We start from the raw sequence: 17560 nt of genomic DNA, 5'->3' as shown, positions 1-17560 counted from the left end.
TCTCACAACAGCAACATGTGTCTTCTCCAAGCTTCTCTGGGCTGTTCAGCGATTTTTCTGTGATACAGATTGAAGTCTTTATCATTCTAGTTGGCCTCCTCTGAATACTTTTAGTTTTCTAGTCAACACCCTTGTTGATTGTGATGTTACAAAACTGAGCCACAGAGAGTGTGTGATTTTCTGAAGAGACACAACCCTCACTGTGGCAGTTCCGGGACCAGTCTCCTGGTCCCTGTCCCAGGGTGTTTTCCAGAAAACAAGCTTTCTTAACGAGCAGCACATATCAGGAATCATGAAAAATCTTCCCTTACCTTCCAGTTCATGGCCCCATGAGGCATCCACGACAAGGGCATTGCAAGGTCACTGGCAATACATGTCAGTGAGCATTGCTCACCAATACAGTAACAGGGCACTGGGGTGTCACTGCTCACCAATACAGTAACAGGGCACTGGGGTGTCACTGCTCACCAATACAGTAACAGGGCACTGGGGTGTCACTGCTCACCAATACAGTAACAGGGCACTGGGGTGTCACTGCTCACCAATACAGTAACAGGGCACTGGGGTGTCACTGCTCACCAATACAGTAACAGGGCACTGGGGTGTCACTGCTCACCAATACAGTAACAGGGCACTGGGGTGTCACTGCTCACCAATCCAGTAACAGGGCACTGGGGTGTCACTGCTCACCAATCCAGTAACAGGGCACTGGGGTGTCACTGCTCACCAATCCAGTAACAGGGCACTGGGGTGTCACTGCTCACCAATCCAGTAACAGGGCACTGGGGTGTCACTGCTCACCAATCCAGTAACAGGGCACTGGGGTGTCACTGCTCACCAATCCAGTAACAGGGCACTGGGGTGTCACTGCTCACCAATCCAGTAACAGGGCACTGGGGTGTCACTGCTCACCAATCCAGTAACAGGGCACTGGGGTGTCACTGCTCACCAATCCAGTAACAGGGCACTGGGGTGTCACTGCTCACCAATCCAGTAACAGGGCACTGGGGTGTCACTGCTCACCAATCCAGTAACAGGGCACTGGGGTGTCACTGCTCACCAATCCAGTAACAGGGCACTGGGGTGTCACTGCTCACCAATCCAGTAACAGGGCACTGGGGTGTCACTGCTCACCAATCCAGTAACAGGGCACTGGGGTGTCACTGCTCACCAATCCAGTAACAGGGCACTGGGGTGTCACTGCTCACCAATACAGTAACAGGGCACTGGGGTGTCACTGCTCACCAATACAGTAACAGGGCACTGGGGTGTCACTGCTCACCAATACAGTAACAGGGCACTGGGGTGTCACTGCTCACCAATACAGTAACAGGGCACTGGGGTGTCACTGCTCACCAATACAGTAACAGGGCACTGGGGTGTCACTGCTCACCAATACAGTAACAGGGCACTGGGGTGTCACTGCTCACCTTGCAGTAACAGGACACTGGGGTGTCACTGCTCACCAATGCAGTAACAGGGCACTGGGGTGTCACTGCTCACCAATACAGTAACAGGGCACTGGGGTGTCACTGCTCACCAATACAGTAACAGGGCACTGGGGTGTCACTGCTCACCAATACAGTAACAGGGCACTGGGGTGTCACTGCTCACCAATACAGTAACAGGGCACTGGGGTGTCACTGCTCACCAATGCAGTAACAGGGCACTGGGGTGTCACTGCTCACCAATACAGTAACAGGGCACTGGGGTGTCACTGCTCACCAATGCAGTAACAGGGCACTGGGGTGTCACTGCTCACCAATGCAGTAACAGGGCACTGGGGTGTCACTGCTCACCAATACAGTAACAGGGCACTGGGGTGTCACTGCTCACCAATGCAGTAACAGGGCACTGGGGTGTCACTGCTCACCAATGCAGTAACAGGGCACTGGGGTGTCACTGCTCACCAATGCAGTAACAGGGCACTGGGGTGTCACTGCTCACCAATGCAGTAACAGGGCACTGGGGTGTCACTGCTCACCAATGCAGTAACAGGGCACTGGGGTGTCACTGCTCACCAATGCAGTAACAGGGCACTGGGGTGTCACTGCTCACCAATGCAGTAACAGGGCACTGGGGTGTCACTGCTCACCAATGCAGTAACAGGGCACTGGGGTGTCACTGCTCACCAATGCAGTAACAGGGCACTGGGGTGTCACTGCTCACCAATGCAGTAACAGGGCACTGGGGTGTCACTGCTCACCAATACAGTAACAGGGCACTGGGGTGTCACTGCTCACCAATACAGTAACAGGGCACTGGGGTGTCACTGCTCACCAATACAGTAACAGGGCACTGGGGTGTCACTGCTCACCAATACAGTAACAGGGCACTGGGGTGTCACTGCTCACCAATACAGTAACAGGGCACTGGGGTGTCACTGCTCACCAATACAGTAACAGGGCACTGGGGTGTCACTGCTCACCAATACAGTAACAGGGCACTGGGGTGTCACTGCTCACCAATACAGTAACAGGGCACTGGGGTGTCACTGCTCACCAATACAGTAACAGGGCACTGGGGTGTCACTGCTCACCAATACAGTAACAGGGCACTGGGGTGTCACTGCTCACCAATACAGTAACAGGGCACTGGGGTGTCACTGCTCACCAATACAGTAACAGGGCACTGGGGTGTCACTGCTCACCAATACAGTAACAGGGCACTGGGGTGTCACTGCTCACCAATACAGTAACAGGGCACTGGGGTGTCACTGCTCACCAATACAGTAACAGGGCACTGGGGTGTCACTGCTCACCAATACAGTAACAGGGCACTGGGGTGTCACTGCTCACCAATACAGTAACAGGGCACTGGGGTGTCACTGCTCACCAATACAGTAACAGGGCACTGGGGTGTCACTGCTCACCAATACAGTAACAGGGCACTGGGGTGTCACTGCTCACCAATACAGTAACAGGGCACTGGGGTGTCACTGCTCACCAATACAGTAACAGGGCACTGGGGTGTCACTGCTCACCAATACAGTAACAGGGCACTGGGGTGTCACTGCTCACCAATACAGTAACAGGGCACTGGGGTGTCACTGCTCACCAATACAGTAACAGGGCACTGGGGTGTCACTGCTCACCAATACAGTAACAGGGCACTGGGGTGTCACTGCTCACCAATACAGTAACAGGGCACTGGGGTGTCACTGCTCACCAATACAGTAACAGGGCACTGGGGTGTCACTGCTCACCAATACAGTAACAGGGCACTGGGGTGTCACTGCTCACCAATACAGTAACAGGGCACTGGGGTGTCACTGCTCACCAATGCAGTAACAGGGCACTGGGGTGTCACTGCTCACCAATGCAGTAACAGGGCACTGGGGTGTCACTGCTCACCAATACAGTAACAGGGCACTGGGGTGTCACTGCTCACCAATACAGTAACAGGGCACTGGGGTGTCACTGCTCACCAATACAGTAACAGGGCACTGGGGTGTCACTGCTCACCAATACAGTAACAGGGCACTGGGGTGTCACTGCTCACCAATACAGTAACAGGGCACTGGGGTGTCACTGCTCACCAATACAGTAACAGGGCACTGGGGTGTCACTGCTCACCAATGCAGTAACAGGGCACTGGGGTGTCACTGCTCACCAATACAGTAACAGGGCACTGGGGTGTCACTGCTCACCAATACAGTAACAGGGCACTGGGGTGTCACTGCTCACCAATGCAGTAACAGGGCACTGGGGTGTCACTGCTCACCAATGCAGTAACAGGGCACTGGGGTGTCACTGCTCACCAATGCAGTAACAGGGCACTGGGGTGTCACTGCTCACCAATGCAGTAACAGGGCACTGGGGTGTCACTGCTCACCAATGCAGTAACAGGGCACTGGGGTGTCACTGCTCACCAATGCAGTAACAGGGCACTGGGGTGTCACTGCTCACCAATGCAGTAACAGGGCACTGGGGTGTCACTGCTCACCAATGCAGTAACAGGGCACTGGGGTGTCACTGCTCACCAATGCAGTAACAGGGCACTGGGGTGTCACTGCTCACCAATGCAGTAACAGGGCACTGGGGTGTCACTGCTCACCAATGCAGTAACAGGGCACTGGGGTGTCACTGCTCACCAATACAGTAACAGGGCACTGGGGTGTCACTGCTCACCAATACAGTAACAGGGCACTGGGGTGTCACTGCTCACCAATACAGTAACAGGGCACTGGGGTGTCACTGCTCACCTTGCAGTAACAGGGCACTGGGGTGTCACTGCTCACCAATGCAGTAACAGGGCACTGGGGTGTCACTGCTCACCAATGCAGTAACAGGGCACTGGGGTGTCACTGCTCACCAATGCAGTAACAGGGCACTGGGGTGTCACTGCTCACCAATGCAGTAACAGGGCACTGGGGTGTCACTGCTCACCAATACAGTAACAGGGCACTGGGGTGTCACTGCTCACCAATGCAGTAACAGGGCACTGGGGTGTCACTGCTCACCAATGCAGTAACAGGGCACTGGGGTGTCACTGCTCACCAATGCAGTAACAGGGCACTGGGGTGTCACTGCTCACCAATGCAGTAACAGGGCACTGGGGTGTCACTGCTCACCAATGCAGTAACAGGGCACTGGGGTGTCACTGCTCACCAATACAGTAACAGGGCACTGGGGTGTCACTGCTCACCAATACAGTAACAGGGCACTGGGGTGTCACTGCTCACCAATACAGTAACAGGGCACTGGGGTGTCACTGCTCACCTTGCAGTAACAGGGCACTGGGGTGTCACTGCTCACCAATGCAGTAACAGGGCACTGGGGTGTCACTGCTCACCAATGCAGTAACAGGGCACTGGGGTGTCACTGCTCACCAATGCAGTAACAGGGCACTGGGGTGTCACTGCTCACCAATGCAGTAACAGGGCACTGGGGTGTCACTGCTCACCAATACAGTAACAGGGCACTGGGGTGTCACTGCTCACCAATACAGTAACAGGGCACTGGGGTGTCACTGCTCACCAATGCAGTAACAGGGCACTGGGGTGTCACTGCTCACCAATGCAGTAACAGGGCACTGGGGTGTCACTGCTCACCAATACAGTAACAGGGCACTGGGGTGTCACTGCTCACCAATGCAGTAACAGGGCACTGGGGTGTCACTGCTCACCAATGCAGTAACAGGGCACTGGGGTGTCACTGCTCACCAATGCAGTAACAGGGCACTGGGGTGTCACTGCTCACCAATGCAGTAACAGGGCACTGGGGTGTCACTGCTCACCAATGCAGTAACAGGGCACTGGGGTGTCACTGCTCACCAATGCAGTAACAGGGCACTGGGGTGTCACTGCTCACCAATGCAGTAACAGGGCACTGGGGTGTCACTGCTCACCAATGCAGTAACAGGGCACTGGGGTGTCACTGCTCACCAATGCAGTAACAGGGCACTGGGGTGTCACTGCTCACCAATGCAGTAACAGGGCACTGGGGTGTCACTGCTCACCAATGCAGTAACAGGGCACTGGGGTGTCACTGCTCACCAATGCAGTAACAGGGCACTGGGGTGTCACTGCTCACCAATGCAGTAACAGGGCACTGGGGTGTCACTGCTCACCAATGCAGTAACAGGGCACTGGGGTGTCACTGCTCACCAATGCAGTAACAGGGCACTGGGGTGTCACTGCTCACCAATGCAGTAACAGGGCACTGGGGTGTCACTGCTCACCAATACAGTAACAGGGCACTGGGGTGTCACTGCTCACCAATACAGTAACAGGGCACTGGGGTGTCACTGCTCACCAATACAGTAACAGGGCACTGGGGTGTCACTGCTCACCAATGCAGTAACAGGGCACTGGGGTGTCACTGCTCACCAATGCAGTAACAGGGCACTGGGGTGTCACTGCTCACCAATGCAGTAACAGGGCACTGGGGTGTCACTGCTCACCAATGCAGTAACAGGGCACTGGGGTGTCACTGCTCACCAATACAGTAACAGGGCACTGGGGTGTCACTGCTCACCAATGCAGTAACAGGGCACTGGGGTGTCACTGCTCACCAATACAGTAACAGGGCACTGGGGTGTCACTGCTCACCAATGCAGTAACAGGGCACTGGGGTGTCACTGCTCACCAATGCAGTAACAGGGCACTGGGGTGTCACTGCTCACCAATGCAGTAACAGGGCACTGGGGTGTCACTGCTCACCAATGCAGTAACAGGACACTGGGGTGTCACTGCTCACCAATGCAGTAACAGGGCACTGGGGTGTCACTGCTCACCAATACAGTAACAGGGCACTGGGGTGTCACTGCTCACCAATACAGTAACAGGGCACTGGGGTGTCACTGCTCACCAATACAGTAACAGGGCACTGGGGTGTCACTGCTCACCAATACAGTAACAGGGCACTGGGGTGTCACTGCTCACCAATACAGTAACAGGGCACTGGGGTGTCACTGCTCACCAATACAGTAACAGGGCACTGGGGTGTCACTGCTCACCAATGCAGTAACAGGGCACTGGGGTGTCACTGCTCACCAATACAGTAACAGGGCACTGGGGTGTCACTGCTCACCAATGCAGTAACAGGGCACTGGGGTGTCACTGCTCACCAATACAGTAACAGGGCACTGGGGTGTCACTGCTCACCAATACAGTAACAGGGCACTGGGGTGTCACTGCTCACCAATGCAGTAACAGGGCACTGGGGTGTCACTGCTCACCAATACAGTAACAGGGCACTGGGGTGTCACTGCTCACCAATACAGTAACAGGACACTGGGGTGTCACTGCTCACCAATGCAGTAACAGGGCACTGGGGTGTCACTGCTCACCAATACAGTAACAGGGCACTGGGGTGTCACTGCTCACCAATGCAGTAACAGGGCACTGGGGTGTCACTGCTCACCAATGCAGTAACAGGGCACTGGGGTGTCACTGCTCACCAATACAGTAACAGGGCACTGGGGTGTCATTGCTTACCAATACAGTAACAGGGCACTGGGGTGTGAAAGCTGCTCTACGAACCAGCTCGGACATTAGGAAGCGCTTCCGAGCAATTAAGCAAGGACCTCCACTTTAGAGATGTGGGGGGATGGGGCGGGGGGAAGGGTGGCCTGGCCCTGGAACAGGGACTCCAATCCACCTCTCCCGAGTCGCAAATTTTCAGTCCCGCCGCCAGTGGCTCTGCCACCCCCGTATCAGAGACAGAGCCAAGATCCAAGGGGAAAAGAGGTCCCATCACTTTGGGGTGTTTACCTCATTTTCCCCTCCTTTTATACAGGCTTAAAGGAAGAGATGCCGACCACAGGGCATGAAGGGAAAAAGACAAGACGACGAATGGAAATAAGGGAGAGCTGAAGAAAGATGTGGGCGGCGGTGGTGAGACTGTGAACTGCCCCATTTTGTCACACCCCCGTGGTCATGGGGCAGCCTGGCCCATGCCGCTCTCAACTGCGGGTGTGCGGTCCCGAGGGCTCAGGGCGCAGACAGCACGACACCTACCAGGTTTGGGGTGGGCCTTTTCCAGCTCCCGCAGTCTCAGCTGCTCCTTGTGAATCTGCGTCCCCGTCAGGAGCTGGTACTGCGGAGGCTCGGCGCCGCTGTCCCGTTTAACGAGCTTCAGGTCCCGCTCGTTCATGAGCCTGATCACGTCTGCTCGGTGCATGTTTCCCAAGTCATTGCCTGCCTCATCCAGCACGTGAATGACTCGCTCGTGAATTTTTCTGCCGATGTTGCTAAAAGCTGGTGCACTCTTTCTCTTCTTCTTTCTTTCGTCCTGGGTGTCCGCAACGGTACCGAAAGCTTTTGCGTGAATCAGGTGGGACAGTCTGGGGACCGAAGCGCCGAGGGGCAGCCGCGCTGCTAGGGTCTCGTGCAGGATGTATTTACCAAGACACCTTCTTAGGCAATTATTTTCAGTCTTTACGGTCTGTAATGTTAGCCTCTTTAGAAGAAGAGCAGCCATCCTAAAAAGAGGGGGAAGGTTTGTTACAATTCAGTCCGTTCATCCCCATGCTCTGATGCCGTGGTACAGGGAGGGCGTGTGTGAGGCTGCAGGCCTGTGTCATCTGTGAACGCTGTGGATCCGGCCTGGGGAGTTTACGCCAATGACGTGGACTGTCAGGTGACTGTGGTCACACTGACTCGTGGAGGTACTGTCCCCAGAGCAAGTTACTGTGAGAACATACTTGCACAGGACTGTCGTTTCCCATCGTTTCTCCCCCCAATCCTACCTCATTTGACTCTACTTCCCAAGCTTGTAGGGCCAACTCCAAAAGCAAGGATCATCCTAAAGGTTTATTTAAGAGAATGCAGTATATAAAATCCTTGGTGATTCATAAATACTAATTCATAAGCTTTTAATACAATCAACTACTAACAATTTATCAATACATCCGCTGGTATACAGAAGACAAGAGCACTATTCTGGGAAAGGGAACTCCCCATGAAGGAAGCTGACCCCCTGGGAGCACTAAGTGAGACTCTCAGAAAGAAAACACCCTGACGTGAATCGGAGGGCTGACCTCATGAACTGTACGATGACTCACTAGGGACGGCACGACGAGCAAACGTGAACTAAGCATTAGGCCCACGTGGTGATCCTGGTTTACTTCATGGGAATAACCGCTGCTCTTATAAATGGCATTTTGATTTTGTCCTTGCTTCTCTCCCCCAGTAAGTGTCTTTCTCCTTCCATTCACCCGCTGGGCAAAGCCTAGAGGTGCAGGCTGGAGGACAGAAGAGAGGACCCACTCGGGTCACCTGGGGTTTGCTGAGCGACACAAGAACTCAGGGAGGTGAGCCTGTCCACGACCAAAGAGGGAGGGATGAGGGGCCTTCAGCAGTGCTTCTCAAAGAATGGTCCCCGGGTCACCTGCAGGAGAGTCACCTGGAGCGTTTGCCACAACTGGAAAAGCCCTCTGGTCCCTAGCTTTGATCCCACCAGGCTGTACAACCACGTATCCTACCCCCATCATCACCCCTCCCTCATGCCTCTAGCGACGAGTGATATGGAAAAAAGCAAAACAGACACAGTAAACTGAATGGGAAGTGATGGGATGCACATACTCTCACTCTGTCCTCACTGAGCTGGGTGACACCCACACTTCCTGCTCTGCCTCCAGACTCTCCCTTGAACCCCAAACTTGTAGGGCTGAATGCCGGCCCACGCTGTCCACTTAGATCTCTAATGTCACCCCCAGTGAACACGTCCCCCACCGAACTCTCAATCTACTCCCTCTCCCCCCGTGCCGGCTCCTCCCTCTGTCCTCCCTAGGTCCTAGAAAGACCACATGCCCTTCCGGCTACTCTGGCCCCAAACAGCAAGGTTATCCTTCACTCTCCTTTTCCTCTTAGCAATTTAGCAGTGCGTCCGGCTGTTCAACCTCTAAAAACATCCAGGATCCAACCGCTCCTCACCTTCACCGTTCCTATCACCCCACTCCAAAACTACCACCCTCTCTTCCCGGTTTACACTCACAGCCTCCTGACTGCCCTCCTGCTTCTCCCCTACCCCCTATAATTTATCACCCACATGGCACACACAGTGATCCCTTCAAAATGCACACGGCAGATGACGTCCCTCCTCTGCTTAGGACCCTCCACCGGCTTTCATCTCGCTCGGGGGAGACGCCAAGCCCGTGAAGGGGCCTACTGCCCCCCCCCCTCCCAGGAGTTCCCTTCCCCCAGCTGCCTGGTTCATCGACCTCAGGCCTCGGCTCAAGTGTTACTGCTCAGCAGGGACTCCCCATCCACTTGGTAGAATACTGTACCCCCATCACTTTCAAATCCACTGCCTGGCATATTCCACAGTTATTTGCACACATGTTCATAATCTTTCCTCACTAGAATGCAAGCTTCATGAGAAAACATAATTGTCCATCTTGTTCACTGCTGTGTCCCTAACACTAGAGCCCAGAGCCCTGGTCAGCATGGACATGGTGAACGCTTGAGCCAAAGGGAACAGCCAGGAGAGAAGGCCACGTCTGCTGGTGTCTGACCCCAGGGTCCCCAGATGCGTCATTCCCTAGCAGTACACACAAATGCTGGTAACCCGTGCTCTTCACATTCGGGCTGGCCTTTCAGATGTCCGCTGCCCTTAGTGAGATCTACGGCCAGGTGTTCCACCCACCGCGAAGGACATGAACGCTCCGTCCTTACCTGCTTGCGGCCTCCAGCTGTAGGTGTGGTCAAGGCTCTAGAATAGACCAGACTGGATTTTAAATAGCTGAGACACTACCGTTTAATGAAAGAAGTCAGATATTTGTTGGAGGAGAAAGCCCCCAAACCAAAAAAGCAGGAGAGCCTGAGGAGACCAGAGAAGACTATCTTCCATTTATCATCAGAAAAATAGCAGCAGCACCAAATTTCACTACTGAGTTAGGATGGCGCTGACAATAATGGATGACAGCGCCTGCGGCCTCGGTGGTGAATCCTCATCACGTTAAAACAGACAATACTATTTCAAAATGTAGCGTTTTTTTTTTTTCAAAATGTAGGATTATTAAAAACAAGTAAGCATATAAATAGACTCGGCACAGGAAAAAGATGAAGAGAAATTTATGAAAACCCTGGTTGTTTGTGGTTGAGGACACAAGTGATCTTTTCCCCCTCTCCTTTCGATCTTTTACATGGAAGAAATATTTTTTATACTAGAAAGTGAAATACATTTATTTACAAAATAGAGATGATTTCAGAAAAATGATGTAGAATTTTTTTTAAAGCTTTAAAAACACTTTCTAGGAAAAGAAAAAGGTAAAGAGTAGAAAGATACTGTAACTATATTTTTCTTTAAGTTCTGCACCGTTATTTAAATGTTAAAAAGTTTTAAATTTTCTTGACTTATACAGCAATTAAGCTCCAATACTAGCTAAATTTTGGCTTTATGTCAGCAAAGCTGAACATATACATATTTCTTCAAAACAAGCTTTTCACAGATAGAATATAAATACAACGTTAAGAAATAAAGCTGTGAGATTACTAAATTTGATTTGCAAATATCAACTTAAATTCTAATAATTAAAAAGCTTTTTTTTAAAAAAAGATTTCGGGGGGCCTGGGTGGCTCAGTTGTTAAGCGTCTGCCTTCGGCTCAGGGCGTGATCCCAGCGATCTGGGATCAAGCCCCGCGTCAGGTCCTTGCTGGGAGCCTGCTTCTTCCTCTCCCACTCCCCCGCCTGTGTTCCCTCTCTCGCTGGCTGTCTCTCTCTGTCAAATAAGTAAATAAAATCTTAAAAAACAAAAAAAAAAGATTTATTGGAGAGACAGTAAGCAAGTGCACACACACACAAGGGAGAGGGAAAAGCGGACTCCCTGCTCAGCAGGGAGCCTAATGCAAGACTCAATCCAGGACCCTGGGATCATGACCTGAGCCAAAGGCACACACTTAACAAACTGAGCCACCGAGGTGCCCCTAAAAAGCTTTTTATTAGGGAAAGTTTCAAACATGTACAGGCAGAATAGTATAATAAAGCCCTAAGCACCCATCACACAGCTTCCTAATTAATAGCATGTAGCCAAACCTGCTTCCTCTCTGCCTCCACTACTCGCCTGCACCCCCAGCCACCCATGAACCACTTCAAGGTCAATCCTATCTCGCCAGCAAATACTTCAGTATGTCATCTCTAAGCGGTGAGGCCTCTTTGGTCTTTTTAATGACCATAATAACATTATCCCAACTAATAATCATTCCTTTATATTATCAAATATCCAGTTTTCTGATTTCCCCCACAGTATTGTAATTTCATTTGTTTACATTTCTTTCACAGGTTGGGAGCATGGACAGACTCCCCACTGGCCAAATGTACAGTAATTTCAATATTAAAGAACAATGGCTGAAGGTTATTTCAACACACAGAATATGTAAAAATCTGTAAAAAAGAAAGATCATTTGCCAGAACTGCACATGACTATTACCCGGACTCCTTACTGTGAAAATTGGTAAAGGAAAAGGACTATGCAGTCATCCTACCTCTTTAGGAAGAACTGTAAACAGCAATCATCCCCAGGTGGTGAAGAAAAGCTCTTCGTTAGAGGAGAATGCCAGCTAATAAATGGAGAAGAAAAGTAATTTAGAAATCACCATTTTGCCACCTTCAGTCAAATCACAGATCCAGGCAAAGGTGGATGCAAAAACCGTTAGGTAAAAAGCTAATGACGAAACAGGGTATTCGTATGGTGCCAAAGGGTGACTCAAAGATTACTTGCAAAGTGAAATGGGAAAAACACACTCTGGCTGTCACCCTCCTTAACCTAAGGTCAGACTCAGCATTCCAGCGATGGGACAACCTGACCCCCTAGCGCACGCCTCCTTCTGCGACACGGCATGAGTGTGGTGCCTTCTGTGAAACAGTCCTGCCAAAAGAGGTTTAACCAGGACCTGGTCCGGCCTCTAGACCTGGTTCCCAGTTTCCAAGGAATACAAGGGCCAGACTCGGGAACAAATCAGATACCACCACAAGGAAACAATGTGACAAATACAGACTGTGGGACAAGCCAACTGGCTTGGTGATGAAAAAAAGTCAATGTTAATGGGGAATGAAAAAAAAGGGGGGCTATTCTTGAATAAAAAGAGGAGACATACTTATAAAATGCAATGTGTTTGAAAAAATCAACTGCAAAGAGATGTTGAGATACAGGGGACAAGCTGAATGGTGACGAGATTCCTGATGGACCGGGTGCCATCCGAGAAGTATTGTGATTGTCTCAGGTGGGAAAATGCCTTTCTTGGGAGGGGACTCTGAAGTATTCAGTGTAGAGGACCATGACATCTGCCACTTGCTCTGACAGGGTTTAGCAGAAAACAACACGTGCAGCATGGCAACATTTGCTGAATCTACGTTATGGTTACCCGGATGTTCAGTTATTGAGCCTTCCAACTGTTCTGTATGTTTAATTTTGTTCATAATTAAGAAGTTAAAAGAGAAGCAGCTGCGCACAGGAAGGAAAATGTTCACTAGTCATGTCAATATGACTGTTCCAATCTGTGTAAGTTACATACGTCACTATAATTTAATCAATTGGCATTCTGGCTTTATACGTCTTCAAAAAATGTTCTCTTCATTAGTTTCAAGGCTGTATCTAAGTGAAGCCTGTGTTTAGGGAGCTTTCTAGATTTCAAAGCCTGAATTGTTTAGTAATGCAAATCATCTTTATTCTCCATCTGGTTTTCATCAGAGCAGTCTCACCATCATAAATATCAAGATGGTTTCAATTCGAAGTAGAACTTCTGCAATGTTTGCCTAACTAGTAGTTAAAAGTGAACATGTTTTGCAGTAGCGGTTCTCAGAAACTGGAGGCCTACCAGCATCACCTGGGGATGCTTTTTCAAAACCTGAGATATTTCCTTGTTCCTCTCTTGTTAAGAACCACTGGGTCAAGAACCCCTCAAAAAAGAAGACATAAGAAAATAAATGATAAAACATTATAACGTTGGTGGTTCAAGTGGTTTAAGCTAGGCTGCCTGGGAGTTTAAGAGCAGAGGTTCAGAATAGGTTAAGAAAGCTTTCAAGGTGGATGCAAAATAGAAAGCCTTGCTCTCTCATGAAATTTCTCCAATTAAATATCTTTGATAGCTCTGTCAAACAAGTAGTAGGCTGAATGAACCAGCAGTCTAAACTGAAATAGGTTCTTATGTTTTTAGGACAATATGGGTGCCTTTAGTCACTTACTTCCACAGCTATCCCTCCTGAGACATCCAGAACTATTTGAAAAGCCAACTATCTTAAAGTCATTTCCTTAAAGTGCACGATTGTACAGTATGAGACTTCCATGTCTGGTTTCACGGTAACTCGGACCTGATCGAGATCATCCTGTGCTGAAGGATCTGCAGCTGGTGGGAGTTTTAAATCCCGCACCTGACTCCACATCGTAGGGAGAAAACATAGAACTTCTCTTTTCCTGTTCCTTATTTACGAGAGATTGGATCACTGAAAAACGCCATATCCTGCAAGCACTGGAGGATAAATGTACAAGCGCCCTCAAAGCCCCTTCACTCTTCTGTCTTAGCAATTCCCACTAATTTCAGTCCTCGCTCCTCTGCTTGGACCTCTTCAACACCATCACTAACTTGCCTGGGACCACGTAAGAAAAATGACAATTGCATTATTCCAAATGCACACAACACAGAGTAATTTCAGTGTTTGCTCCACACATGTCATGAGAAATTGAAAGGATTTTAAATAGTACGCCATAAAATGGGAAATTACAAAATAAATATATGGCTACTTTCATACGCTGTGTATTTCAGGAGAGCTTGGGGCTGTGTTCTTTATACTTTCACATTAAGTCTGCAGTTGTTTAAAATGAACAATATTCTTTGAGGAGTATTTGCCCCGACTTTTATCATGGAAATGTTTAAATATACAGAAAAATTGAAAGACTGTACATTGAACACCCCAATACCCATTCATCTAGATTCTACATGTTGCTATCTTTATTTACCCATCTACTTATTCCTCTTTTTATCCATTTCATTAATGTTTTGATGCATTTCAAAGTAGCTGCAGACATTGGCATCCTCAAATCCTTTATCCTCAAATACTTGAGCACGCCTTCCATTAACTTGGGTGCAATATTTGTTAATGATTCTTTCCATTTTGAGGCAAAATTTACATACAATGAAATGTACAGGGGCACTGGGGTGGCTCAGTCGGTTAAGCGTTTGCCTTTAGTTCAGGTCAGGATGCCAGGGTCCTGGGATGGAGCCTCCTGTCTGGCTCCCTGCTCAGCAGGGAGTCTGCTTCTTCCTCTCCCTCTGCCCCTCCCCCCCGCTCGTGTTCTGTCTCCCGCTTTCTCTCAAATAAATAAAATCTAAAAAAAAGGAAAGAAATGTACAAATCTTAAACATACCTTTTAATTCGTTTTGACAAGTATAAACACCTCTGTAACCAAAACTCCTGTCAATATGTAGAATATTACCACTACCCCAGAAAGTTCCCTCATGCCTCTTTCAAGTTAGTCTCCATCCCCCGAGGCAACAACTGTTCTGATATTTTTCTATCAGTCTGTTCTCAGATTTCATATAATGTCATCAAGCAGTACGTGCTCTGCTGTAAGGCATCTCAGCGTGTTTTTGAGATTCATCTCTGTTGCTGCACGTGTCATTACTTTGTTCCTTTCTATTTCTGAGAATTGTCCCAGTATAGGAACATACTACAAATTTTAAATCCAGTTTTCTGTTGATGAACATTTAGAATGCTCCTGGTTTGGGGCTATTATGAATAAAGTTGCTACGAACATTTTTGTACAAGAAAAAAAATGTGATCAAATGATTACTGCTCCAAAGGACGGCTGCGTTTTGCATTACGTTTTATAGCACCTCTTCAGGAGGTACTGATAATGTATTTTTAATGAAACTTCCTGGAATATGATTTAAGTATGTGGTTATGAGGGAGTCCTGCCCTGTAAGAAATTAAGTCGCTTGCATGCTCACCGCTCTTCTAGCCTATACAGCTGATATTCACAAGCTCATACTTACTGATATTATTTCCAGGGAGGCTGGCTCAAAGTTACATAGATTCTAGTGGACTAAATATTTGTGAAAGTAATTTTGCCAATTCCTGTGACTTTAAGAATCCCCTCTCACACCTTTCAAAGGAGTTTCACAAAGTCCTTGTTTCTGCCTGCAGACCTGCCAAAGGTCCCTCTGCTCTGTTCCAGTGGGTTCCAGCCTTCATACCAGAGGACTGAACCATGGTCACTGAGCCTTCATGGTGCTCCCCCTTGGCTCTGGTTTTGCTCTTCCATAAGGGGTACAAAGTATTCTCCTTACTCAGATTGGCTTTTTAAGAGCTCTAACACCGACTTACAACACTGGAAAAAGCCAACATATATCTTTGGTCAATTACTTAACCATATTTCTTTACCTGTAAGATTTTTAATTTATTTTATATTTTAGTTATTCTATTGAACTAGCTTAATGACCATCCAGGAAATGTTTCTTAAAAAGCTTTTAAATCCAGAGCTACAGACTCAGTATTAAAGTTGGACTTATTCCTGTACATGAATCTTCTACATGGTCATTTGCTCTTCCAGAACTTCCTATCTCAATGCCCAGCATCACAGTCCATTCAGAGCGCCATCTTTTGCGTCTCCGCTCTCCCTCACTCTCCTAGCTAACCCAACACCATGTCTCATAAATTTTACTTCCTAATTCCACTTAAATCCAGCCACTTCTCTCTATACCCACTGCCACCACCCTAGTTTAAGACATCTTCCATTTCGTGTGTATTCCCACCAGTCTCCTAAGTAGGATTTACACACTTGGAACACTGCAATCCGTTGTCTTTGCACTGCTGTCACCACATACCCCCACCCTCCCCACCATAAAACTGCCCCAGATTACAGGCCAACATCTTTCACGAAACCTAGAGGCTCGGCCACCTCTCCAGCCTCGTTCTATACCAAATCTCCTATTTGCCTAAAACACACTGGCAGTCCAGATTCTTGAAATGCTCTTCCCTTAGGTTTAGGAAACGCCAGATTGTTGCTTAGCGCTCCCTTTCTCCGGACATTCTTCTGATTACCTTCCAAACTAGGCCAATCAGCCCCCACTCCCCCTGCTCCTTCAACTGTTTGTTGAGCTCAGCATTAATGCTCAACATTAAATGCTCGCGTAGTACAGTTTCTCTTTCCCTTTCAGCACTTATCACGATCACAATTTTGTGATTATTTTATTGCCGTTCCTCTCCTTCACTAGACAGTAAGTTCTCTGAGGCTGGGAAAGAATATGATTTATTCTTAACTGTCCCGTCCCTGGTACAATAAGCAGTCGTTGACTTTTCAAACGCCCCTCCACTCTCAGTACTTTCTTAAGACTGAAACCTTTCATTATACGAATGTGGAACTGCGAGTTTTCAGTAGGAAAGTTTATTTGCTTCTTTCAAGAGTCTTATGCCATAGAGCCTATTAAACGACAGATAGGGAAAAAAAGAAACCCCTCATACACTGAACAACCTAGCCCCTACTCCTTCCCCCGCCGCTGCCGCGGGGGAACTGCACGGTCACGTGTGTCAGCCGCGGCCGTGGCCACGCCCACACCGGGAAGGCGTCCCCCGGCGCGCCTCGGCCAGAGAGGGAGCGTGGGGACGTACGGCGTGCGTGCACGCGTGCCCGTACGTGCGCCGCCATGGCGGGGCGGGACATCCAGGGGACCCGGAGGGTTGGCGCCGGGTCTAGGTCCAGCGGTTCCCGGATGTAGGGACAGCGTTCTGGGCCCAAAGACGGCTCTAGAGACCGGGCGAATAATCCCCAACCCCGCGACAGGGTCTGCTGCGCCTCTCCGCGCTCTGTCCGGCGGCAGGGGCGGCACTGACCTTCGAGGGACACAGCCGAGCGCGAAACCGCTTCCTCCGCAGGCCCGTGCCTAAGCCCACGTCCTCCCACCGCCGGCCTCCCCTCACCCGCACGGCGCCCTTCGCCTTTAGCTTTACCTATGCCGGGCCGGCAATTGGTAAGGTCTGGCGGAAGAAGCCGGGGAACAGCCCCCGCGGGGAGCCCCCTTCGTCCTCCGTAGTGGGCGGGGCTTCGGACCACATCTTTTAAAGGAAAGGTGACGCAGGGAGGAGCGCCGTCCTGCTGGAAGGCGGAAGTCCTCCGACAG

The 17560-nt window shown here is 49.7% G+C and overlaps 1 protein-coding gene across 2 annotated transcripts in view; it reads right to left on the bottom strand.

Moving 5' to 3' along the window:
• The window catches only part of MTIF3 (mitochondrial translational initiation factor 3), a 19620-nt gene extending 2060 nt beyond the window's left edge, over nucleotides 1-17560 (bottom strand). The window contains exons 1-4 of one of the 2 annotated variants that reach the window (XM_026493043.4): nucleotides 17391-17407; nucleotides 11930-12004; nucleotides 10121-10157; nucleotides 7463-7926 (exon numbers count right to left, since the gene is read on the bottom strand). In XM_026493043.4, the coding sequence (XP_026348828.1) occupies nucleotides 7463-7925 (463 nt within the window). In that variant the 5' untranslated portion in view covers nucleotide 7926; nucleotides 10121-10157; nucleotides 11930-12004; nucleotides 17391-17407. Of the gene's footprint in view, nucleotides 1-7462; nucleotides 7927-10120; nucleotides 10158-11929; nucleotides 12005-17390 lie in introns of both variants that reach the window. The other variant, XM_026493041.4, reaches the window with a different exon arrangement.

This window comes from Ursus arctos, unplaced genomic scaffold, assembly GCF_023065955.2.
Source record: "Ursus arctos isolate Adak ecotype North America unplaced genomic scaffold, UrsArc2.0 scaffold_10, whole genome shotgun sequence".
NCBI classification, from domain to species: Eukaryota; Metazoa; Chordata; class Mammalia; order Carnivora; family Ursidae; genus Ursus; species Ursus arctos.
Note: the sequence above shows the minus strand (reverse complement) of the source record. Positions and strands in the feature narration are given on the sequence as shown.